The 26,778-nt window shown below is 45.9% G+C and overlaps 3 protein-coding genes across 3 annotated transcripts; 2 read left to right on the top strand and 1 right to left on the bottom strand.

Moving 5' to 3' along the window:
* The first annotated feature begins 409 nt into the window (after window positions 1-409).
* On the top strand, window positions 410-4,119 carry LOC103645197 (protein MAIN-LIKE 1-like). Its single transcript, XM_020546647.3, has 9 exons — window positions 410-499; window positions 576-742; window positions 815-1,321; window positions 1,399-1,585; window positions 1,668-1,876; window positions 1,967-2,261; window positions 2,331-2,414; window positions 2,491-3,658; window positions 3,734-4,119. Exons 1-8 carry the CDS (start codon window positions 428-430, stop codon window positions 2,767-2,769), a joined length of 1,800 nt encoding a protein of 599 aa, XP_020402236.2. The 5' UTR covers window positions 410-427; the 3' UTR covers window positions 2,770-3,658; window positions 3,734-4,119.
* Window positions 4,120-4,199: 80 nt separating this feature from the next.
* Window positions 4,200-5,273, bottom strand: LOC103643129 (uncharacterized). The gene is made up of 3 exons (XM_008666282.2): window positions 4,928-5,273; window positions 4,661-4,853; window positions 4,200-4,576 (listed from the first exon to the last, which is right to left on the bottom strand). The coding sequence occupies exons 1-3, from the start codon at window positions 5,038-5,040 to the stop codon at window positions 4,280-4,282; spliced, it is 603 nt and encodes a 200-aa protein (XP_008664504.2). The 5' UTR covers window positions 5,041-5,273; the 3' UTR covers window positions 4,200-4,279.
* Window positions 5,274-9,857: 4,584 nt separating this feature from the next.
* LOC103643128 (uncharacterized) lies at window positions 9,858-12,181 on the top strand. Its single transcript, XM_008666281.4, has 4 exons — window positions 9,858-10,592; window positions 10,702-11,045; window positions 11,144-11,223; window positions 11,318-12,181. The coding sequence occupies exons 1-4, from the start codon at window positions 10,070-10,072 to the stop codon at window positions 11,715-11,717; spliced, it is 1,347 nt and encodes a 448-aa protein (XP_008664503.1). The 5' UTR covers window positions 9,858-10,069; the 3' UTR covers window positions 11,718-12,181.
* The last annotated feature ends 14,597 nt before the right edge of the window (window positions 12,182-26,778 follow it).

Genomic DNA, 26,778 nt, shown 5'->3' with positions numbered 1-26,778 from the left:
CGCAGCTGCTCGAGCTCGTAACTTTGACTTAGAGAGGAGGATACCTCAAGAGTTTACTATTGATAAACTAGTGTTGACTTGGAGTCCAAGATTTATTCCTTATCGTGACGCGGGTGAGTGGCCTCCGTACGATGGCCCAAAGTATGTCGCTGATCCAAGTAGTCGTTGGACCAAGCGTGGATCCAGGAAGAGGACGAGGCACAAGATGGTTATGGATCAGGTTGGTGGTAGGAGTAGAAGGGGAAGGAGAACACCATTTCTTACCGACCCCGAGCAGTATGAGTGTGGCAAGTGCGGTAGACTTGGTCATAATTCACGCACTTGTCGTTGGCAGATTAGCGAGGTTTGTATTTTTAGTTTAATGATACTACCTTAATTTTATTTAATAAGGCTATATTACTTACTAACATTAATTTCATTTTGTAGGATGGCACAGTTCCACCTTCTCGACCCGTTCTACGACGAGAGCCACCGGGGGCGCCTTCTGTCGGAAGGCCAGGTATTTAATTGTAAATATCTTTTGTAGATTTGTTGTTGTACAAATGGTGTTGCTTATATAATATTTTTCCGTGTAGGACCTAGCAACGCTTCGTTCTAGGACACACAATGGGTTCCTAGACATGGTGTTCGACGACAGGTACACTAATTACCTCAGACGAGCAGGTCTAGATGTAATATCTTACCAGTTACGACGCGGGTTGCCTACTATTGATTCGGCGGCCATTACTGCACTTGTGGACAGGTATTGTTATGATTTTATAAAAATATTCTTGAATCATTGAGCTCTTTTACACTATTTTTTTTAATTATGTAGGTGGCGTCCTGAGACACATAGTTTTCATCTTCCTTTTGGTGAGATGACAGTCACATTAGAGGATGCACAGAAGATACTTGGACTCAATGTTGGTGGCAGAGCAGTGACAGGCCAATGTGACTCTGACGGATGGAGGGCTAGAGTTGAGGCCTTTCTTGGTAGGGAGCTTCCTGCTGAGGGCGTTGAACGGACTGCTGGAGTAGGCATCACATGGCTCCGTCAGTCTTTTGGTGTGTGCCCTGCTGATGCTGATGAGGCTACAGTCCAGTTCTATTGTCGAGCTTGGATCTTGCACATGTTTGGTTGTGTCCTCTTCCCAGACGCCACAGGAGACTGCGCGTCCTGGATGTACATCCCATGTCTAACCGACTGGGATACAGCTGGACAGTACAGTTGGGGCTCCGCTGTGCTTTCTTTTTTGTACCGGCAGCTTTGTGAAGCTTGCCGTCGTACGTCCTCCTCTTCGTCTATAGGCGGTTGCGTCTACCTCCTGCAGATATGGATGTGGTACGTCTTGGACCGAAGTCTTCAAAATTTTATTTAATAAGGCTATATTACTTACTAACATAAATTTCATTTTGCAGGTTTCGCATACCAGTTGGTCGACCACGTGTTTTCCAGCCTAGACCCTGGCCATGGATGATTCATGGAAATGATCGTCTTCGACCGACGTATGCTTATATTTGGGACCAAGTGGCAGCTCCTTTTGCGAGAGCTAAGAGGGCATACATGGAGTATGTTAACGAGTTTGACACCCTTTCTGCCTCTAGCGTAAGTACTCAACAATGAAAAACTTATCGTTATGAAATTTGTTTTATTATACTTAACATAGATTGCTTCATTTTTGTTTTAGGTCACATGGCAGCCATACAACGCACCTGAGTATGCTGGGATGATCTTTAGTGTAGTATGCAGCAGTGAAGATGAACTCTATATGATGCAATGTCCTTTGGTCTGTTTCTGGTGTGTTGAGTGGCACCTACCTCACAGGGTTCAGAGACAGTTTGGTAGGAACCAGCTATGGCCGGTTGAAGATGTTCCTACTTCAAAGGAGCTACACAAGTAAGTTCGCAATCTATAAATCCAGTTTGCAATTTATAACATCAATCATTCTTAACTTTGTGTTATTTATATGATATGATTTGTGTGTAGATTTGACCGGCGGAAGCAAAAGAAGATAACGGACTTTCGTCAACATCATCTGATATTAGTAAATGATTGGGAATCGGGTGCTGAGAATGTATATTCCAACGATGAGTTGCACAACAATAGTGATTACAGGCGGTACCAAGCTTGGTACCAGGGTGCGACTCGTTGTAAGCTTCGCCAGCAGTGGACAGCGGAAGACTACGCCGACATTGATTCTTCAGACGATGAAGAAACAGAGTATGACCTGACCACTAGACTGGGAACCCAAGTGGAGGCGGCACCCATATTAGATCGAGTGGTAAGTTTTACTCGATTTTAATACTCGACATGTATAAATAGTATGTGTGATGCAAATTGTGTTGTACAGGGTAACACATTGCGACGGTCGGTAGAGGACATTGATCGCCAACTTTTGACTACGGGCGACAGCAGCATGCGCAGCTTCTTGCAGGTAAGCCCACATGCATCGTTTATAGCCTTTAGCGTGTTATGAATATGTTGTAAACTAATATGTCTTTGGCATGCAGCGTTTATCTAGGCGCCTACGTGGAGCTGCTGCTCGCTGTGGCTGCAGGACTACTGTTGCACATGACGTCCATGTACCATCGTGTACCGACACAGCAACGCCCTCCACAGGTCTTGGTGCTGGCTTCGACTACGATCACGACGAGATAGGACCTTCACAGCTTGAGGGGGCTCCTTCGACACAGCCATTACAACCACAGGATCGTAGGCGACACCGCTCTCCACAACGTTACACTCCAGGCACCGACGCTTTAGGCAAGGGTAAGACTAGGAGACGTTGAATTGGTTTGGACTCTATGGACTTGTTATGTAACGTATGAATTATATAGACTTGTAATGGACTCATTTGGCCTCTACGGGCTTGTATGACATTTTAATGGACTTGTATGAATTCTATGGACTTGTAATGAACTTGTTTAGACTTTTATGAGCTTGCTTGGAATTGTTTACAATTGTATGCACTTGTATGTTATGCTTATCTATGAGTATGTCTTGGATTGACAAAAAACAGAGAAAACTCTGCCGAAATTTTGTGAAATTGTTGGTTATGTCATGTAGCCTTTACATAACTATTACATAGCCTTTTCAGAAGCATTAATTTTAGGACTAGCATCTATACTTTTCAGATCCATTTCGTAGCCTTTTCAGGAGTGCTTATATAGCCTTTTCAGAGTGTAAAAATAGCCTTTTCAGGATTGTATATATAGCCTTTTCAGAAAAAGAACATAGCGTAGGACATGTAGCCTTTTCAGAACTAGAACATAGCCTTTTCAGAGTTTTTGTACATATCTGATGTTTATAATCTATTACACTATCTATCCTTTAGCCTATATATACACGATCCTTTGTACATTTGCTTCATTGTGCAATAGAATGGCTTCAGGGTCTTCTAGGGGCAAGGGTGCGGTAAATGAGAGACGAAAGGATGGAGGGAAGTTAACTCCAATGTCTTTTGATGGCCCTCTTGGTCCAGATTTTTTTGAAGAGGCGGTTTTTAACTTTCCAGTTCAAAGTAAAAAAGATTTCAACAAAGAGGTTAGACTTAGGTCCTACGATAATAGGAGAGAAGATTGGCCGAAGTGCATGCATGGCGAGGATTGCTTGGTGCAGATGTTCGTTGAGGGTGGAATTGATGGAGGCCGGCGTTTCTTCAGATGTCCTTATGCATATGTACAAATTAATTTCTAGTCCTTTTTTCTAAATACTTTTGTTGTTCAGTGAAACTAACTATAAACATTTATGCAGCATTCATTGGTCAAGGAGAATTGTGGGTTCACTCGTTGGGTAGATCCTCGTCCAATTTTTCCTCATGCGGAATACATATCCTACCTACAGAATAGGATATTTGATCTAGAGAGAGAAGTAAGCAACAAAAATGATGAGGAAGAAAGAGACACAAACAATGGTGGTGCTTCACAGGTGCAAGTATGCCCAGATCCATATTGTTGCTGCCCTTGTCACAACAAGAATGTTGGTCCTCCGTCGTCTCCACCGCACCCACAACAGACACCAACAATGGGAGGATACTATGGGGAAGGCTCAACTCAATTTGGAATGTGGGAGCACTACTAGAAAACTCTTATGTATCAATTGCTTTTAGCGTGTTGGTTATCTATTTCAATTGCTTCAAGTCGCCTTCAAGAATTGCTTTAAATCTACTTTTCATCAATTATGTATTTATGTAATTTTTCATCAATTTGAAGGTAATTCATTACGAAATATCATTGTTCGACAATACATATTACCGAATAATAAGTTCATTATTACATAACTTCAAATAAAACACCAATACTACTGAGTACAACGGGGCCATTTGCCTTTGCGAAATGCATCAGGGTTCTCCTCCATTGCTTCCTTTGCACGACGTGCACGCTCAAGCTTCTTCTCCTTATCTTCCCTGCATTCAGCAACACGCCTCATTTTCTCTTCGTCTTCACGTTGTTGCTCGGCAGCAAGCTCCTCTCGTCTTTTTTTCATCCTCTCTTTGTCCTCTGCATCCCACTTTTGAAGATTCTCCAGCCACTTCTTATCTTTCTCTGATATTTCGGTGTCAATCCACTGCTCAAAATCACATAGCGGTGGAGGAGTCTACAAAATGTGCAATTATTAGTACGCAAAAAAACATTTACAAAAACATTCACAAATGTAAACATATTACAAGACTATTCTCACCATTAAATTCATCCGACGTTGAACAACAGTTGGCTCAAATGCAAAGTTAGCACACATCCAATACCTCTGTCGATAGGTGTCATGATCTTCAGACTTATCGACCTTACAAGGATCACCACAAAAACACATAGGCACTGGAACACCACTTGGCAAAGGCAGCGGGTCGAAGGCAGTTCCGGTCAAAGGACCCTTCCTAAATTTCCATAAACTCTATAACAATCAGAAATATAATAGACTCACAAAATAAGAGGCAGATCCAAAACTTACCTTTGTTTAGCATATTTACCACGCCTAGACATCTCTAGTTTAGAAGAATTGAAATGAGCACAGCAACAAGCCAGACGTAGGGTACTATTTATAGGAACGTACCTCGGCGCCATAGATCTTGGCGCCGAGGTAGGCGTCGTTGACCGGGCGCCTACCTCGGCGCCAAGATCTATGGCGCCGAGGTACGTGCCACGTCAATCCAGATCACACCGGCGTCTGACGTATAAGCGCCAATAGTATTGGCGCCGGCACACACATGCTCGGCGCCAATGATGACGGCGCCGAGCTAAGGGTCCATTTTTTGAAATGAAACTGCCAGGGGCATAAATGTGGGAAAAAAACCCGAAAAGGGCCAAATTGCAAAAAAGTTGGGGGGGGGGGGGGGGGAGAGCAGTAGGTACACGCAACACGCATTGGCCGAGTCGAGAGTGGTAGCACATGCACAGGACCACTGATGTGCTAGCTCCCATCAGACAACACAGTGAGCCTGACACCACCCCCCAGGCCCCAACCGACGATAGGAGCAGAGCGTGCAGACGGTGGTAGCCCTGCACTAGCTATAGGCAGGCTGGAACGAAGAAGCGAAGGCGTAGGCAGGCAGGCGCGTCGCGTAGCCGTCCCCAACGGCCGACGCAACGGAAATCACGTCCAAGGAGATAAGGCCAGACTGACACGGCCGAGTAACTGCATGCAGCGTGCAGCAGCGCGCGCGTCCGTCCGTCCGTCTGCCCGCCCGTGTTACCATGCACCACCCCGCCCGGCCGCACGGCAGCTGAGGGCTGAGGCATATAGCAGTAGCTGAACATGGTGGAAGAGGAGGAACTACCCCTCTACTACTCTCCTACTGCCCGGGCAGGCAGCCTGGCATGCAACGCACAGGTACACACCACTGTGCACTACACGCTGCCTGCCGCACATGCCATGCCATGCCATGGCTGCCTGCGCTGCACTGCACCCTGCTGCGCTGCAGCACGACGGGGCCGGGGGCAAAGCAGAAGGAAGCGTGGCACGGCGCGGCTACAGATTGGTGTTTGCATGCGCGCGCGACCCCACCAGGCCATGGACCAGCGAGCTGAGCTGAGCTGAGCGCGCAGGAGGCGACGAGCTGAGACAAGCAGCGAGCGAGCGAGGGGCGAGGGCCCAGCGCATGGTGCATGGTGCATGCGCGGCGCAGGCCAGCCAGAGACCATACAGCAGGCGCGGAGACGTACGTGCCGCCTGGCGCCGCGTTCAATGCGCGCGCGCGGCGACAGACGGGCTTGCGCAGGGGTCGCAACAGGCGCCGCGCGTGGTGGTGGTCCTAGCCTGGTCCGGGGTCGATCGGGCGGTGGGGCCTCGGCCCGTACTCCATCGGTGAACGGCGGGCGAACTACACGTCAGGTCCCGTGCGTGGCGAGCGGATGGCGACCCCGCCGCCGGCCGCCGGGCATTAACGCGGGTTGCCCTTGCCCCCCGCGCGTGATCCCGTCACGTAGCAGCCGTGGACCGCGCGCGGGCTGGAGGGCGGAGACGTTGTAAACACACCACATCCATGCCTTCCCCCGTGGCCTGCGTAACTGTGAGGCGTGGGCAACGGATAGGGGCCTGCCGTAGCGGCGGCCGGTCGGTAGGTCGGTCGTCGGCGTGCTTCTTCTCTGACACTGGTTTTACCTGTACATTCGTCTCATTTTTTTAATACACGAGGTGTCGTCTCTTTTCGGCGTGGCAACAACAGCTTAACAAGGCACGTACACTCCTTCATATGCGTACTACACGTACAGACACTCCTCTCCTCGTAGCCAACTACTCACTCCATTTCGTTTTAGTTGTCGCTGAAAAGTGAAATTGAACTATCCAGCGACAACTAAAATGAAACGGAGGAAGTTTGTACTGGTAGCTACGCATCCAGCAGCTGAGAGCTACCATTTATTACTCACAGTCTCTTCCAATTATGCATGCGTGCTCGTTGGTATAGTCTGCAGCAGTAGTTAACCACACTGCCTGCCCCATCGCGCGAATGATTGATTGCCAACCGTCCAACCGCAAGCACCGCCGGGTATCATAGTACTCCTACGCATCCACGTTTGTGGCCGCCGCCTCGACCTACAGCAAGCAGCGCCAACACCATCATCATGCTCCATGATTGGAGGAGCGGGCACGTACGTCGTCGCTTCCCGGCCACCCGCAGCATCGTCGCCGGCCGGTTGCGCGACACTACCAGTACCACCACACGCAGGAGACACGCACACAGCGCGCACCATGCTGTGAGCCTGTGACCATGATGGCCTCGGACCAGGGAAGGAAAGGATTGATGGGCGTAATCATCACATGCACAAATGCGTCCTCCTGCCGTGTGGTCCGTCTATCCAATAGAACCCGTTGTGGCTCCCCCGGTCCCCGAACCAGTCCTAATGCACCCTTACTCCTACTACTAGCTAGGATTTTGCTTGTTTGTTTAGGGCATGTACAACCTAGATACAGCTGCACGGTACTCCAAGTATAAGACACAGCTAAAACACAACATAATACAGTGGTCGTGTCTAAAACGTGTGTCTTACCATATTCATTGTACCAATCAGAGCATTCAATAAATTAAAGTGACCAATCAGCTAGCCTCGTGTCTCGAACATAGAGCTAAGACACTGTGTCTTCGTCAAGATACATGTCTTGAGTTTTTTTACATTCACCTCCCTAGACACACTCTAAGACACAACTTAAGACACTCATTATACGTGCCCTTAAACATGCACGCATGGCTTAGGTAGGTAGGTAGGGGTAGGGCGACATGCTCGCCCGCAGAATCATTGTGTGCTCAAAGGTGAGCCTGGGCGAGCCAGCGAGGGTATCAAGTATCATGTATTCGTGTCGTGGTTTACTCCTCCTACTATACTCGAACAAGGAGGACATACGTCATCATGCCGTCTACGATCGGCTTTGGAGTTTAGAAGACTTTTCTTCCATAAAGTTACACACATGATTCCTCATCCGTGCTCGTTCGTAGGGTGCGTCACGTGCTGTGTCTGATTCCACTTCCACGATCGCTCTGCTGTCGCTACCCTCTTTATTTATTGTACATATATATAACAGAAGAATACTGCTATTTGTATAGATGATTTTTTTATTCCTTGTATGGTTGCAATGCCGACCACTCTATATATGGTTTTCAGTCTTACTCTCTGTGATATGTTTAGGTCTTATTGATTGAGTACTCTCGTATTCACCTGTATCCATCCATGTGTATTGAGGTGAATACGAGAGTATCCAAATAAGACCTTAAATGCAAGGTCGTCTTTGAGAAGATCTATCTATCTCTCGACACTAGTTTTTTTTTTTGTGAAGTCAATATATTCGAGACACAAAGAGCACCGTACCACCATTTTATCTCATTTAGATTGTTATCCTAATGTTTTAATTGCTTATCGAATATTATTTACTATATCTATGACGGTTGCATTGGCCGAGAAAATCTTTTCAAAATTAAAATTATTAAGGAACTATTTGAGATCTACAATGGATTAAGAGAGGTTAAATGGTTTGGTGATTCTATGCATTGAGAAAAGTTGTTGGATGAGATTAATCTTGATTGTATAATCGTCGACTTTATATCACAAAATGTTAAAATACATTTTTAGTGTGATATCAAGTAACAAATAAATGTTATGACTATATTTTATATTTGTCATCTTATAAACTTTTAAGCATTGAATAAAAGTTTTCAATACATATGTGGATGGTTGCCCCAAAAGTCAGGAACGACCCTGACTTAACGGGCCTCTACGCACTAGTATTTCATGAGACGTTCTACCCAAAAAAAAAGTAAGGCAAATCATATGAATGGTACCAAAAAGAAGAAAAGAAAGATAAGGTACTCAATTTTGTAGACATTAAATATCCTCCGCAATAATAGTCATTGGATTAATATGACTTAATCTAACCTAACAAGGGTCTGTTTGGATCTTAGGAACTAAAACAAAAGTGACTTAGGGAGTAAAATTCAAACAAAAAGAACTAAAAGTTATCAAAATAGTAAAAAAATGTATTCTTTTTAGTCACTTTTAGCTTATACGAAGAAGCTAAGGGTGTGTTTGGTTGAGAAGCGAAGGGAATGAAATGGCTCCATTCTTATTTTTTTATGTTTGGTTTCTATGGAGGAGAGCAGAGCAGTTCTTGGAGTCTATAAATAGCAAATATTTGGGATGCTCTCGCTGCACCAAAACGACCAGATGCGAGCGCTCTCATCCCTCTCATCCACTCAATAGTCACATGTCTCTCCAACCAAACAATAAACGGAGTGGATTCACTCTATTATACTCTTCAACCAAACAAAAACTGTAAGGTTCTGTTTGTCAAACACAGAATGAAATGATTCAATTATTAGAAACCGGAATGAAGCCGTTCCATGCTATTTGGCTCCCTACCAAACGCACCCTAAAGGTCGCAAAGCCAACGCCATTGGTGTATTTTAATTTTATAAGAAATTACACGTGTTCTGAAAAGATGTAGCCGTCTGTCATGGTTTGCTGCATCTAATAAGCCAGTATACGACACACTTCTGCCGTTGTCCAATTAGGAAATCTTAATAAGAGCATTTCGTCTGTCTGTCTACGGGAGTACCGGACGATTCATCCTGGTTGTTCTGGGTAATGCTTTGTCTCGGGGACAAATGGCCGATAGCAAGGATACAAATAGTGAAAAGGAAGGTCTGCTGCAAGTTGCTCATGGCAGCACCTGGGACAAAAACAATACGCTCCCCAAGAAATACGCACATCCCCCGGCCGGGCGGAGCCGGAGGTCGCCCGGAGCCGGCCGAGCTGTGAGCACGGTGGCATCTGCATCTGCGCCTCCCAGCTTTCTGATAAAGATCGTGGGCGCTACTAACGAAAGGGGAAAGATACGTCGCCCGCCCCGCCCACGGTGGTGATGATTAACATAATTATTAGTGGCCGCTGCTGCCGCTGGCCCATGCTGCTGCCGCCACTGCTGCGACTGCGACGCTGCGCACCAGTGCTGTGCTGCATCTGCATGCCCGTCCGCCGTGCCGTGCCATCCGAAAAAGAGAGCAGCACCAGCACGGCCACGGCCCACGGAGCGCAGCGCTCCTCCCATGCGGCCATGCCATCGGCCATCGCCATGCGGTTTTTTTAATCCTGCCCTCATGATTCGATGCTCCCCTGCCTGCTCCCTTTTGCCGGGCCACTCACGTGCGCTCGTCAAACCGCCGTCCCCAAGGGTCAAAACCAAGCCCGGGTCCTCGCAGCTTGCTCCGTCACTCGCCTGGCTGAGCTCTCCCACTCCCACGCCGTTGCCACGCTCTCTCCTCAGCTCCTGCTCCACAACGCACGCAGCTCGATCTGCCGGCGCTATAAACCTTCGCTCCCTTCGCTGTACTACGGCCGGCTGCTGCTACTGCTGCTTGTCGGGGTTGAGTTGTTTCTTGGTGCTGGGATGGAGCTGGGGCTGAGCCTGGGCGACGCGGCAGTGCCGGACGCCGGCAGGGCGGCTCCGGAGCTGGGCCTGGGGCTTGGGGTCGGGATTGGATCCAACGCCGCCGGAACCGGCAGGGGAAGCAAGGCGGCGGGGACGACGGGAACTACTGGGTGGTGGGCGGCGCCGGCCACACCGGAGTCGGCAGTGCGGCTCAGCCTCGTGTCCAGCCTCGGCCTTCAGTGGCCACCTCCGGACGGCGGTGAGAGCCGCGTTCTTTCTTGTTCATTCGGATACTCGGCGCTCTAGATTCATGGTTTATCAGTCGGGTGGTGCCCTGACCGTGCGGTGCCGTTCTTCTTTCCCCGCAGGCATCTGTCATGTAGGGCGCGACGAGGCGCCGGCGCGCGGCTTCGACGTGAACCGGGCGCCGTCGGTGGCGGGGAGCGCCCTGGCGCTGGAGGATGACGAGGAGGAGCCGGGCGCCGCGGCACTGTCGTCGTCGCCCAACGACAGCGCGGGCTCCTTCCCGCTGGACCTGGGAGGCCCACGCGCCCACGCCGAGGGCGCCGCGGCGCGGGCCGGCGGCGAGCGGTCCTCGTCTCGCGCCAGCGATGAGGACGAGGGCGCGTCCGCGCGCAAGAAGCTGCGCCTCTCCAAGGAGCAGTCTGCGTTCCTGGAGGAGAGCTTCAAGGAGCACAGCACCCTCAACCCTGTAAGAATCCATGGAAACTTGCTGGTCTTATTACATTATTCGTTCCTGCCTTCTTGGTCGTGACGTTGATACGAACCTTTGTCGGCGGCGGCGTGCAGAAGCAGAAGGCGGCGCTGGCGAAGCAGCTCAACCTCCGGCCGCGACAGGTAGAAGTCTGGTTCCAGAACCGCCGAGCCAGGTGCATGCGCACTCCTAATCCTCGTCTAACTCCCTCCGACCCAACCGGCCAGGGGCTCCGCTAACCTTTTGTTCTCTGCACCGCACCCATGCAGGACGAAGCTGAAGCAGACGGAGGTGGACTGCGAGTACCTGAAGCGCTGCTGCGAGACGCTGACGGAGGAGAACCGGCGGCTGCACAAGGAGCTCGCGGAGCTGCGCGCGCTCAAGACGGCGCCGCCCTTCTTCATGCGCCTCCCGGCCACCACCCTCTCCATGTGCCCCTCCTGCGAGCGCGTCGCCTCCGGCCCCAGCCCTGCCTCCACCTCGGCACCTGCGTCGTCCACGCCGCCTGCCACAGCCGCCACCACCGCCATCTCGTACGCTGCAGCAGCCGCCGCACCCGTGCGAGCCGACCACCGGCCCTCGTCGTTCGCCGCGCTGTTCGCGGCGACCCGCAGCTTCCCGCTGGCGTCCCAGCCGCGGCCGCCCGCGCCGGCGAGCAACTGCCTGTAGATACGCGCGCCATTATCGGCCCGTGGCCTCTCCCTCCGTCGGTTGGTTTCTCGTAAGAATTTTTGGGGTTTCCGAGGCCGTGCGTCGCCGTCGCGTCGACGGCTGGGATGCGATGCGAGAAGCGGAGGCTGCTAGGACGGCGCTAACCTTGGTTTGCTTTCTGTTTACGTTTTCTAAGAACGCCATGTGTTCACCTTAAGCACGGATGGTTAAGGGTTTAAGCTCGTTTAGGATGGGAGGAATTAGTTTCGTTTTTCCCCCAGTTTGTTTGGCAGCAGCTCAGAACTATTTATGAAGTGCATTTGCTTCGCAGTTCGTGGTCCGTACGAGGGTGCAGATTTGCCAAATTATGGCGCCGCACGCGTTCCCAGGGACGAAAATTTTCTCGAGATTTTACTAGCGTACTGTGCACCGCCGTGTTGTCAGCTGCTTTATGACTTATGAGTGCCGTTTGTGTTCTCGTTTCTTGTCACAGCGGTTTGGATGTCAATTCGAATTTTTAAGACCTGGAGATGGGTTTTAAGATATTCTTTATCCCACTGCATATGACTACGGGTTAATTTTATAAAATATAAAGTTAATAAAATCAGACATTTTTAGATTTTTATTTATAGATATCATGCGGATTATCCAACGTCAACCTGAATTTTGAAGACGGGGGAGAAGAGCTCTACGAGAATAAAAAGACAAATAATATGAATCCAATTATATATGGATACAGGTTACATTTAGAATTAACAAATGCGATGGATATAGATTATTTGCTCATGTTATATAAATTACCTGATACTTTTTAAAATTGATATCTGATCATTTCTCCATGTAGATTAAAAAATATGGTAAAGAATTGTTTTTATATGGGACCTTTTATTTTATGAAGTGTTTGTTTATATACTAATAGGAGAGTGCCCGTGCGTTGCAACGGGAACGTATAAAATCACGATAAACTATGTGGCAAATCGAGAAGTTTTACATATACCAGTGTTCTCGATTTGTATATCAGCTATGTACAAATGTATGTTATATTATTATGAGAAAAGATTCCGTAATCCATTTGTGACCCTAACCATACATAAACACATCTCAAAACTATCCATAATATCAGTAGTACATCTACCATTGTTTCTTCATATTGTGAAGGCTCAACAAGTTTCAGATTGTCAGTTGCTCCTTCAGGTGTCCGATCAAAAGAGGCAAAAGCCACATAAATTGTTCCTTCAGAGCAACTGCAGCTTTTGGTTTTGCTCATTAATCGATGTTCTTCTCAATTGAGCATCAGTCAACCATGATATGAAATTCTAGTTGTCAAAATGACCACTACAACATTTGCTAGGTCATGAGTTCATATTAGCTAAAGAATCCAAACTACTTTCAGTGGCATTTTAGGTGTCGATAGTTCTTCTTAGCTAAAGAATCCATCTATTTTTCATAAGGAAAACACAACTTGAATCAAGTAGTGCAATGGTTTTGATGGTCACACTAATATAGGCACCTTGCTCTAGGAACCTAAAACATCACAAAATTAAGAAAAGCAATAGTGTCCCTCAATTCTTTCAAAGCATCAAAATGCAATACAGTCTAAAATTAGACACCACAAGCAAGTAACCTGCTTTAAGATAAGTATCACAATCACAACCAAAATCTAAAATGCAAGGCAAAGCTAATGGAACTGAACGCCACAATACAGACTGGGTGCTAGGCTACATAAACAAAAGAAAAATGTGAAGAGTTATAGCAGAGTATTTCTCAAGAGCTTTTTAGTCTGCAAGGGCTAGTGAGTGGAACCGTATATTATCATGTGATGAACTGGAGGATATCACAAGATGGAACTCCTAGAAGATCCCAAAAGAGTCAAACTAAGAGGCTGCTCGGCGGAACTCTAAAGGAAACCGCATCCATCTCGTCGTGAATCAAGAACAAGCAATAACATCTGGGTGCCCGCGACATCAAATCTGCAAAAGACAAAAAAGGTTTCCATCAAGAACAAGTTTTAGATTTTTTAGAAGTCATGATAAACTAAACAATGAAAACTTTAATATTACAATATAAAGTAAGACATGCTTAGTTTACCAGTGCTATAGAAAATTGTGAAGTATCAGTTCTATTGAAGCACATATTTTGATGTGTTGTTTCCAAATTTTATGTTCACTTTAACTTACCTGGAAAGTATGCACAACCTACAGAATAGGATTTTAAATCAATAAACATGAATCTTTAAGAACAAAGCATGGATTGCCCCGAAAACATCTACCCCAAAAGCTCGTGTCTATCCTTAATAGGGTAATACCTTGAGGTAATGCAATTTAGAAAATAATTACTATTGCACCAGAAAATTGCTTCCCTTTGCTTTAGAGCCTCTTCACCCTCAAACCTCATTTGAATCTCATCCCTATATGGTAATGTCATATTAGTGAATCCATATAGCAACTACAGGGGACAACAAACTCAACTGGACTTGTCCTGAGAGCAGTAATTCAAAAGACAATTCTATTAAATGAAGGCCTAACAGAATTCAGGAATTATCAAGCAGGAAGGAAAGAGAAAGAGCGAGCAAACATGTTTGAATACTTACAAATCTGTGTTGGAATTCCCTGCCAATTTCTGATTGGACCCAAATGGCTTTTAAAATGAGATAATCACAAAGAAGACAAACAGGTAAAGCAGATTCCGGTTACTCAAGTGAAGAAGTTAGCCTAGTCAAAAGTAATAATTCAAAACTGACATGCATGTATGTTTCTATAGAAAAAACTCAGTAATGTCATAAGCTTGTTGAACCCAAGGATAGCCATTAGAGGAAGTGCCCATGGAGGTGGCAACCAGTTGTTAGGTGGTGGACGCCTACTTTGCTCTCTTATAGAGTAGTAAAGATTATCAAGAAGGTTGCAACATTTAGATGTGACCAAAGAATTGAGATAGCAGGTTCCATTTGACAAGAATAAGATACCAAATCACTGCCGCACTACTCAAAGGAAACACGGATCTGTAGATACATAAACCACATATGGAATAGAACTGGACAAAGAATTTTCTATTCAAGAAATAAATACAGACGCTATACAGCAAACCATGAGAACTATATGAACTATAAGACCTATATCATCTAAAGTGTATCAGATTTTCATCTCTGGAGGCATTCTAACATCTAAGCTAGGACCAAAAGGCCCACATTCTCGGTTCTAATATATTATAGTGATAAAAAATGAACAATACCTACTATCCAGAATTTGTGAAGAAAAATAGCCCGAAAAGAATAACATTTTAGTACAAGATCAACAACACCATTCGCACACGGGAAATGGGCTAAAACCTGAAGCAGTTTAAGATCTTTGGCGTAAATGTGTGTTGCAGTCAGGATTTGTTAGCAGGAGATATTTACACTGATACACAAAGCAAGAGATATTTACACTATTACTATGACAACAACACTGCCAGGAACCAAAAATAAAATGGTTGAAATAGACAGTGGAATAGGAATGTGATACGATTCAGCATGTGCGAGAACAAGTCTCAGTATTCGTGACACTCCTTGCAAGCAAGGAATTCAACATCTAAAATGCTCATGATCTCAACAGTTATGCAGCATGTTACCACACTTGGGGCATGTAATGTGAATGTGGAGAGGTCAATCCGATTAACACCAGTTGTTACTTAGAATTTATGGTCCGGACACTGGATTGCCAAAATTTGCATCCCAATATTGTCAAACATCGAACCAAGTGTGGTAACATTATTCTTTCACTTGTATTACTTGCAAAAAAGGATAACAAACACTTCTTATATCTGAATGAGCACTAAACATAAGTGGTTTTCTCAATTGTGTGTTCAAATAAATACACACAGATAGAGCACTGAGTTTTGGAAAGAAAAATAGAGGAAGCATGGATATATTGTCATAAAGATTACTTACAAGATTTGGAGCATTCCTCTTGCAGGTCAGTATTCAAACATCTGATGACTAAATCAGCAAGGCAGTAAAATCAAGCAACAGTTAAGCTAGCCTCGCTAACTTACAGAGACTAAGGACCAAATCATGCTTACTGATAGAAACGGAAAAAATCCGATTATGAAAACAACAGAATAAACTAAAGCAAATAATCGAATCTGACAGTGAACAAACTGAAAGGGAACAAGAATATAAAGAAACAATTATGGTGATGGCAAACATTCACTACCTTGTAAATGTAGCCCTTTATTCTTTTTAGCACTGATTCATCCATTATTTCTGTTAAAATATAACAAGCATGTAGAGACAGACCTGGTTCTGGAGATCACGTGTTTTGACTCGAAATATTGGAAAGAAGTCCTCAGTTGGGAATATTTCCCTATTTCTTGTGTATCCATGACTCTTTGCTCCGTGGAATATGACATGCTGAAAAGCTCATGTGCATGCTACTTGCAGCTTCCAGCCAACATTCAAGATCATCGAGGATGGAATGATGTCAAGGAGGTCACTGGTCCCAAGATCGATGAATTATAGCTCGTGCCATCGAGACAGTGAGGCCAGGATGAGTAATGACCTGAACAAAAATGTGCACAAATTAGTAGAACAAGTCTCAGTATTCATGACACTCCTTGCAAGCAAGGAATTCAACATCTAAAATGCTAATGATCTCAACAGTTATGCAGCATGTTACCACACTTGGGGCATGTAATGTGAATGTGGAGAGGTCAATCCGATTAACACCAGTTGTTACTTAGAATTTATGGTCCGGACACTGGATTGCCAAAATTTGCATCCCAGTATTGTCAAACATCGAACCAAGTGTGGTAACATTATTCTTTCACTTGTATTACTTGCAAAAAAAGGATAACAAACACTTCTTATATCTGAATGAGCACTAAACATAAGTGGTTTGCTCAATTGTGTGTTCAAATAAATACACACAGATTGAGCACTGAGTTTTGGAAAGAAAATTAGAGGAAGCAGGGATATATTGTCATAAAGAGTACTTACAAGATTTGGAGCATTCCCCTTGCAGGTCAGTATTCAAACATCTGATGACTAAATCAGCAAGGCAGTAAAATCAAGCAACAGTTAAGCTAGCCTCGCTAACTTACAGAGACTAAGGACCAAATCATGCTTACTGACAGAAACAGAAAAAATCCGATTATGAAAATAACAACAGAATAAACTAAAGCAAATAATCGAATTTGACAGTGAACAAACTGAAAGGGAACAAGAATATAAAGATCGGGTTTGTGAGCAGTACATTGACACAACTACAAAAACACGCGATAAGGTGAATCAGAAACATATACATTATTAAAAAACGAAGCACTAAAAGTAGGTAGCAGAGAAGAAACATATGCTCACTTGCATTCGTGTAACAACAACCCAAATCGGGTTTGTGAGCAGTACATTGACACAACTACAAAAACACGCGAGATAAATGAGGCAGCAAGATCACATAAAATCGATAAGATCAAGAGTGATAGCAACTATCTCCAGGAACAGACAATGACAATCCACTGCTTCCTAGTAGTCAAAAGAAAAGTGCCGAGATACATTCCAATTACCCAGACAGGGCAGCGATAGTGAGAGACTGGAGCATCCCAACAGACCCATCGCCAAGCCTTCTCCTGGATTGCTCAAGGGCCCTTGCCTCGGCCCTGTTCCGGAATATTTGGTAGAAGTAGTAGTAGACACCCTGACAGTAACACAACGAGCAAAGATTCAGAAGCGTCTCAACCTTCATAAAGTGGGGAACGAAGCTGGCGAATGAACCAACTTGGGAGGCAGCGGTGCTGACGAGAGAGAGCATAAGCCCGCCATACAGGCGCTCCCACCCCTCGTTCTTCACAACCTACCACGGCAGAGGAAAATTCAGGAAGGGCGGGCAGCATTAGATCCGGATCAGCGTCTCAACTGTATGATTTTAATTTTTTATACAATGTGAAGAATACAATTGTGATAATCTCTTAACCTTTAAACTCGTTACTTGTACAACCACTGTCATCAGAGCATAAGTCAGGTTATGCCTAGAATTTTAGATAAAGTGTAGGAATAAACAACTTGCACGAGTTATCCTTCTTGCAACCGGGCTGACAAAAAATAGATGGATGAAAGAAGATAATCTGGATGCAAAAACAAAGCATCTTCAACCAGCATACTTGTTGTGTTTTTAATTTCTGGGTCCTGATGTGCTGTAGCAATATATTAACTATTTAAGCAGCTTTGTTTGTATATAGTAATTCCTAGTGCTGATTTAGTACTTGCTTCCTTGTTAGGCAGATGTTGAAGAGGGGATTGACATGACACATAACAAAAAACAAAGAAAATGAGACAGTAGATTTTTGTGGAAACACATAACAAGTAGCACTCTCCACCCTATCTGCTTAGATATTGCATAGTCTATAAAATTAGAGCAGTTTCATAATTCACAAACGTTATCATAATGCTGGCTGAAGAGACCAGACCATTTTCCTGGTACTAAACAAGAGCATGTGTCTATAAAATTATGCAATCTAATGAGTTTTATGACCAGTAACCTTTCAGACTATGAATTAGACTAAGTTTCATTTATGGTCTTCTATATCACTAAACAATATTTCAAGATGTAGCACTACAAAGAAGCAAAAGGTAGCAAGCCCGATACAAGAAGGTTACATGGATATATTTTCCACTTTGCTTTCTGGATACAGACACACTCCTGATTTTCTCTTTCATCTCAAATCAAATGGTTAAATGCATATCTGAAAGACCAAAGATGTGCACATTGCGAAATGATAGAGGATGACATAGGAGCATACGTGTTTCCGGGCACCATTCGTAACAATCCACACTTCCTTATCATTCGCTTGTTTATCTGAAATATACCTGTTGTAGTCATCCCATGCCTCTTTGGTTGCAGAAACAACAAAGATAAATATAAGTGGGCCCCAGGTACTTGCAGGATTTACAGGAGTGATAAGTGACCATAGCTGCAGACAAGCTATCAACAAGAAATATTGATTCATGAAGCACCTGAAACACCAAAATAAATAGTAACTTTTTCCATTCGAAATAAACAAATTATGCAATTACAACAAGGTCTAACATGCTTGAAATCATGAGATTTTTTCAGCCAAAGGAATACAATTTACATATATATCAATTTGTTCCTGGCAAGAGTTTGCAGAGGAGCAAGACTGGTGCAGGCAGTGAGGGACATTAAGATGACGCTGGAGGAGCAGCTTGTGAACTCTAAATTGCATAGAAATGCTCCCTCTGAGCTCTACAAAGTCCATGCTAAACAATAGTGGAAGTTGTCTTAATTATTGGTGTGAGAGTTGGCGTATAACTATGGAAATTTAACAATGCCTTTATGATCGATTCTTGGTGTGTGAAGGAGGTGTTGTTTGACCTCTTACAGACTTTATCATGACATGAGGATCCATGGTTATATTATGCAATTTAGTTCTATTTTTAAATTGGTTCTGCTTGCTCAATTTTGTAGTTGCACAAATTTAGGGGTTTGTGTGTATGATGTCATAATTTTGGTCCATAGGTTGAGTTCTTGTGCATGCCTTTGTTTCCATACTGGGCCAGCCCCTGCTTACAATTTTTCTAGCCTATTATGGATGCTTATAAAGCATCCACATTTATGATACTGATTAGTGCCCAGGCGAGCATGTTTGTTGGGGATCCTTCGATCATACATTAGCCTAAGCACTAATTAGTGCCCAGGCGAGAGGTCGCTGTTAGAGAGTTGGGAGGCAGTGACAGGCCACTTCTCCATGTTGCTTGTGGAGGAAAAAGGGCAGAGCAGAGCAGGTCTGGTCTGGCCATCAGACGGAGGAGGGGACTGGGGGACTGCCGAGAATGAGATCCAGTGGGTTGCTTCGCTTCTTGTTCTCAGCTCAGGTCCACCCATGTTACGGACATCTCTTGTGCTCAAAATTATTGGCATAGAACACCCATCATCATGCACGAACGAAAGGTCTTCTGATTCGTTATTGGGAGGGAGCTCTAATCCGCGTCCTAATCTGTCCACCTGTACATCGTACCACGCACTAACCTAACCTGGATATCCTTGTTGGCATGCAGTGATGGGATAGCAACGGCTGCAATGACAGACGAGGGATGGCCGATGCCTTGTTAATTAGACAGGCATACTGCCTGCCTGTCTACCTACCAAGCCTCTCCTGCAGTTGGGGCAGCATGTCAACTTGCTGTATTGTATCATGGCCACAAGTCATCGCAGGTTTTTATATATAGAGAAACAAAGGTGAAGTAGAGCTAGAACCTTGTGCTTCCAGCAGTGAAATGAAATGCTAACAGAAACCGAGGCTTGTAGTTAGTTAGCAGATCCAGCCTAACTTTAGGTGGGATGTTGTATCCGCTACTACTGCTAGTTGAGAGAAGTGGGGGTGGGGTTCTCTTCGTCTCTATGCTGCCTACCAGAGAATCATACATTCGTCTCAAACACCTGCACAGTTTACTAAAGACATGGCTTAGCTGGCCATATTCTCTGTTTATTTATTTTCAAACAAAGGTCCCCCTTGATTTTTCCTTTCTTTTGTAGGATAAACTTCTCTCGGGGCATGTTTAGGAGCAAGGAGAACGGAGGAGGAGGGGCTAAAATAGAGGATTTTAGCCATTCATTCCCCTAAACAAGCCCTTGATATTCTTTTTGTGTGTGGATATTTTTCGTGTTCCAAACAAAACATTAACATAATAAAAGCAAGGCATGGCGATGAGCTAGCCAGCAAGCAGTACATATTTCAGTGCCCTGAAAGGTCGAGATCATACGACACGACAAAACAAGCACGGTGGTAACTATATTTAGGTTTCATGAAGGTGATGGTGCATGCACTGCACCATCAACGCCGATCGTTCTTGCCCCCCCATCATAATCATATGTCAGGGGAATCGTGGCCATGGACTTGAGGGGAAGATAGAAAGGACAGGGCACCGCATTAGCAGCTCGACTCGAAGCCTTGGAGAGAGGGGGAAAACTGACGACAACGATCGGGGTTAGCTGAGTGGATCTAATCCCAGCTTTTGGCTACATAACTGGGCTTAGCACGAGGACAGGGAGGGTTCACCACCTAATTAGTTTCTGCTCAAAACGTTATGTTTCTTGATAGAAGGGTTAAAGTAGCACTCAGATTAATTGTTTATGGCCGAGTTCCTATTTAGTAACTTATGCAAATTATTAGCTGTGTAGAAACCAGTGAGCAAAATGAAAACCTCATTGGTAAACACTACATCGCGTCTAAAATTAGGCCCCATAAAACAGGGAGACACACTAACCAGGCTGCACACAAGTGTTGCACTTTGTTCCAAGATATTCTAAACAAAAAAACACCAAGTGAACTAAAATGATTTGACAAGAACAAAAGAGATACTATGCTTGGAAAGAATGTGGTACCTAGCCAACTGTGCTGCATCCGCTCCATGAAGTGGCACGTGGACCTCGACGCCATTGGAGCGAAGCAAGGAGCCAGAGAAGGTGCGCCACTCCTTGCGCCCCCTGTGGGCTCCATCTACGGTGAGGCGGCCCTCGCCTCTCCTGGCCATTCATCTGTTTCCGACCAAGGTTGACAACAAACATTAGTCACTACCGGGACACAGATTGGTCTTTTCGTGTGATTTTAGAAAAAAAGGTATAATTGAAAAGTATCTAAAATCACAAGAGATGATGTATGTATAATTATAGTCATTAGATATGTGTTTATTTTTTGTTCTTTTCTTATGAACCAAGATCAAAGTTAACACAGAATGTGTATATATCAGAAACGGAAAATGAATCTAGTTTAGTTTGTGCAGGATGATGGAGTAGTTCGGTATGTTGTATTGGTAGGGGATTGATGATCGACTGACCTGTCGGAAAAACAGGCACGCCTATCTCGGAGCAGCATGACAGGAAGTCTGATGGCAATGCCGAAGAGGTTGCGATAGGTGAGGAGCGCCAAGGTTTGCTGAATGGACTACAATTCCAATTACGGGGTAACAGTAAAAAACATACACACCCGTTGCGACCTAAAGAATGGTCGGTTGGGTGGGGAGGGGGAGGATTGTACCTTGCTGTTGCGCTGGAACGAGTAGCGTAGCTCAGGGTCGATCAACTCCTCGTCGAAGTCATCGATGGCGAGCTCGAGATCCTGGCGGCGACCGTGGGGCACACTCATGGTGGCAGTCTCACCAAGGTTGTGGCCTTGCAGGTGACGCTCACCTTCCCCTCGTGGCTCGGCCAGGCAGCCTCGTCGTCCTCCCTCGCTCTCCTCCTCCACCACCCACCTCAGAGTTCTGCAAGAATCAAAATTAGGATCGGACTACTGCATCTGATAATACTGAATTCAAACAAGAAAACTCACATGTCCAGCCCAAAACGCTTTCTCCTTCCCCAATCATAATCAATAGTTCAACACCAACTCCCACGCAAATCAACACGAACCCCAACCTCCATCTCGTTCCCCATCCCAAATCAACACCAATCCCCCATATTTGTTCCACTCCTTTTGAGAGTGCAAGGGCTTTGTTCCTAGGCTAGAGAGGGAGAAGGTTGCAGCAACGATTCGTGTATCCCACTCAGCAAACAACCGAACCCCAGATTCATGTATCCCAGTTAACAACCGTCAGGGGAAATGTAATAAGGATATGGGGCAGCCATGGCACTACTAATAAAAACTGAGTCAGGTACTGAACATTTATGATTTCTAATCAAACTCACCGGGACTGGGAGTAGATCTCTGCACTACATAACTGCTGCCCTGGTTCTTATTCGTTGAATCGCTGTCGCTAGGGAAGTCTAGTCTGACTTATGACCATTCCAAATGTTACTGAAAGTGTTAAGATAAAAAAATCAGAGAACTAGATAAACAAATTGAAGGCAAGAAATGTACATCACTGCATATAGAATGTCACATTAGGATTCAATAAAGTCAAACTAAAGTCTGACCAACAATTATCTGCAAAATATGTGCATGCTTTGTAGGTAAAATCTGTATCGCTAGATTCACATCATGAACATCTTCTAAATACAGATTGTTTTTGTAACAATTACTGATTATTGTCAGATGGTCAAAGTACACTTCTAAGGACTTCTCCAAATTGTAATGAACCTTATAAAAAATAGAGGGAGTAGTGTATAATTGAAAAGAACACATACTTTATCTTCACTACATATTGAGAAGCAATGGAACGGTATTGGTTATTGGTTATGCGTCATCTACGTCAAAGCGAAGGATGTTCTCAGAGTGAAAAAAAAGTTGAACTAATAAAGGAAGAAGTTTACCTTGATGTTTGGCCTCAAATGGTTGTGCCAACTTTCTCTGCATCGCTTCCCCACTCTTGCTGGCAGCAGGTGTGCTATGTAAGACCACTCCCTCGGTCCAAATTGTTGCACTAATTTTACCAGTGTCCTATCATTTTTTCATTAATAGATGGTGGAGAACAAGTCACGACTAACAGTAAACAGTAGAAAAAAGAAGCAAGTATGGATGGATTTTAACTTTTACCGCAGGAGCTATGTAAGATGGAGGGGAGGGAGATTTGAGTAGCAAGTTTGTTATATGTCTGCATGTCGTAAACAGGAGAACTGACCTCACGACTGAATATATTGCTAATGGTACAATGTACTCCTACTTCCAGTCGCGGTGGGGAGGCCTGCGTCGAGGATGGGCACTCGCTCCACCTCTGGTAGCGACAACATGCCCTGGATAGGGAGAGAGCGCAGGTCTGAAGCGGGCACGGTTAGGAGAGGTAGAGTTTTGGCGGAGGCCCTCACCTGAACTCCGATGGCACCGCGTCACCTACCAAACCCGAGCCTGTCGATCGAGGAGAAGAAAGTCGCACCGCCGTCGCCACATAGTGTTAGGCGTCCATAGGCTTCACCATCCACAGGCTTCACCACTCTACGACATACAGGCATATAGTGTTAGTGATGGTATGGGTGTATGGATCTATAGGGTACGCATGTGCACACCAGATGTTTGTGATATGTACCTGCTATGCATCTCCATGAGTTTGGTTGTAATACAGGTCGGGAAGGAAATGTACCTTGGCATTGGCGGCGGCACGTGCGGAGGGGAGGAACTGGGCGTTGCCGCATTGGGCGAGCCGAGCTAAGGGGGCGGGGCCAGGGCCGCCACGACGTCGCTGAGGGGGTAACCGGGCACCAGCCATAGACGAGCTCGCACGAGGAGGCGTTGTACGCGGGGCTGCTGTTGACCTGCGGCGCGCTGAGCAGGGGCTGGTGGTGGACCAGCGGCGAGCACGGCGGGATGCCTAATGGCGGCGGCGAGCGAACGTCCTCGACTCCCGCAGGCCTTAAGGTATGGAATCCGCGGTTATGAAGGAGAGGAGAGGGGAGGCGAGGCGAGGAAGAAGGGGGAGCAACAGAGGGGAGCACCGACCTGAACCTCGTGCATCCTCTGGGTTGCGGGGGGCGGAGCCTCCGTGTGCTCCATTTTAGTGTGGTCGCAGCCTCCCTGCGCGGCGGTGGGTTGCGGCCGCGACATCCAGCGTCCATTCCGACGAGCCTCGAGGCGGGGAGCAGCGTATGCGGGTGGGATCGGCGTTTACGACGGCATAATCGGGTAGGGGCAGCAGGGGGCGGAGTTCGCGGGCAGCCGGAATCGGGGGAGGAGAGGGGAGGTCGGGGGCGACGGTTTCGGAGAGGGTTTCGGGGCGCGATAGCCGGAATCGGGGGAGGAGAGGGGAGGTCGGCGGGGGCGACAGTTTCCAGACGAACGGTGTACGCCTCTGCGGGATCGGGAAGCTAGATTAAAACGTAGATCGGACGGCTGGAATTATAGAATGGTAGAACGGATGGTTGAGATCGTAGAATGGCAGAACGGCAGAACGGCAGACTACCTTTAGCTTCTTAATAAGTAGTATAGATTTTTTATTTGAGATCTTGATTTCTATTATTATTCATTGACTAATAACCTATTATTTGTGAATTGTGAGTGACACTTGCTTACACGTTAATTGCGTCTATGTGATAGCCATAACAAAGGTTGCAACTCCAATGCAAGATTGTTATGTATTACTTGCTATTAGCTCTTTATTAGATTAATTCTTAACGAGAATATAATTTATTAATTTTTAATAAGCATATATTTTCTATGTATGTACATATTATTTAATTATTAAAATTCATTAATGATCGTATCATCCACGAAAGACCCTGTCCTCGTCAACCAAGATATGGTCAATGATCCCAACTCATAAGACTAACTTAGGTGCTCACCACAAAAGGACCGCTATTCCAAGGGTCTGTGTCACACCTAGATTTAAGGGATAAAGCCGGGTGCATCTCATATGCGCGCTAAAGAATAATATCACATATAATGACAAAATGTATATAGATAAATGTCACAAGTATCATTATTAAATAGCGGAAGTCTTACAAAAAATAAATGATAACAATAAAACGAACTAAATCTTATTCCTTGACGCCATCAAGTTGACTGAGAGACACCATCTAGATCAACTTGTACTCCTCATTATAGGGCTCCTCTCGGACCACCTGCTCTTCACCTAGGGGGTTATATATCGCAAGAGTGAGCTTACAAAAGATCATAGCTCAACAAGTTTTGTGGGGAATAATGTGCATGAACTCAGCAAAGGTGGGAGCTAATGTGAAGTGTAAGGCTGATCAACAAATAATGGTTACAGCTGAGCATTACTTTTAATAAGTGGTCAAATTTATTAGTAGTTACTAAATGTAAGTAAATACCAAACCAGAGTAATAATAGATCAAATTAATAATAAACCACAATGTGATGCAAATGACAAATTGAATTTAATTCCATAAATTATTCATGTGAGGGTTCGAGCTGCTCATGACCGTGAGCACGACTGATCTACCAGTTGTACAATCTGTAGAGGTTGCACATCTTTACCACAAGTCATGTTACCAATTTGCTAAGGGATCGCGACTTCCCATACATCTCTACCAAGGAAGCGAGACAGGGTAACACTACGAGGCCTTTACAAAGTTCCACTAGCTTCAGAAAACCCGCTACAGTGTCTAGGAAGTCCCAATGCAAGGATCCCTCGCCTGACCGCCATCGCAGCAAAATCAACCCAATGTCACACCCGAGTTTCAGGGGTCCAAAACCCGGGCGCGAAATAATCACCAGGTGTGCTGGGACCAAGTCTCACACATATGATGAATAGTGGTACATAAACGAATGACACATCTTTACTATATAATAGGAGTTCTATACAAAATAAATAAATAATTATATCATAAGGAGACAACGATCCAACAACCCAAAGTTGATTGGGAGACGACGACCTAGACCCTCACAAACTCGTCACATCACCCTTCATGCGCCTCATCCTACGGTACCTGTTCTTGACCTGTGTGGGGGGGGGTGTGAGACAGCAAGAGTGAGCACACATACGTTCATCGCTCAACAAGTTGTGGGGAATAATGTTGTCGGGGACCATAATTAGAGGTACCCTCAAGGCTCCTAATTCTCAGCTGGTAACCCCCATCAGCACAAAGCTGCAAAGGCCTGATGGGTGCGACTAAGTCAGGGATCGGTCCATTCGAGGGACTCGATCACGTCTCGCCCGAGTCCAGCCTCGGGCAAGGGCAGCCGACCCCGGAGGATCTCCGTCTCGCTCGAGGCCCCCTCCAGCGACGAACATACTTCCGGCTCGCCCGAGGCCCAGTCTTCGCCAAGAAGCAACCCTGGCCAAATCGCCACGCCAACCCACCAAATCGCAGGGGCATTTAATGCAAAGGTGACCTGACACCTTTATCCTGACGCGCGTCCTCCAGTCGACAGAGCCGAAGTGATCGCAGTCACTTCGCCGCTCCACTGACCAGCCTGACAGAAGGACAGCGTCGCCTGCGCCGCTCCGACTACTGTGCCACTCGACAGAGTGAGGCTGACAGGCAGTCAGGCCCGGCCTCAGGCACCATAGGAAACTCTGCTCCGCCCAACCCAGGGCTCGGACTCGGGCTCAGCCCCGGAAGATGGCGAACTCCGCTCCGCCCGACCCAGGGCTCGGACTCGGGCTCAGCCCTGGAAGACGACGAACTCCGCTCCGCCCGACCCAGGGCTCGAACTCGGGCTCAGCCCCGGAAGACGACAAACTCCGCTCCGCCCGACCCAG

The sequence above is a fragment of the Zea mays genome, chromosome 1 (assembly GCF_902167145.1).
Source record: "Zea mays cultivar B73 chromosome 1, Zm-B73-REFERENCE-NAM-5.0, whole genome shotgun sequence".
Classification (NCBI taxonomy): domain Eukaryota; kingdom Viridiplantae; phylum Streptophyta; class Magnoliopsida; order Poales; family Poaceae; genus Zea; species Zea mays.
This window is presented reverse-complemented; position numbering and strand designations above follow the sequence as displayed.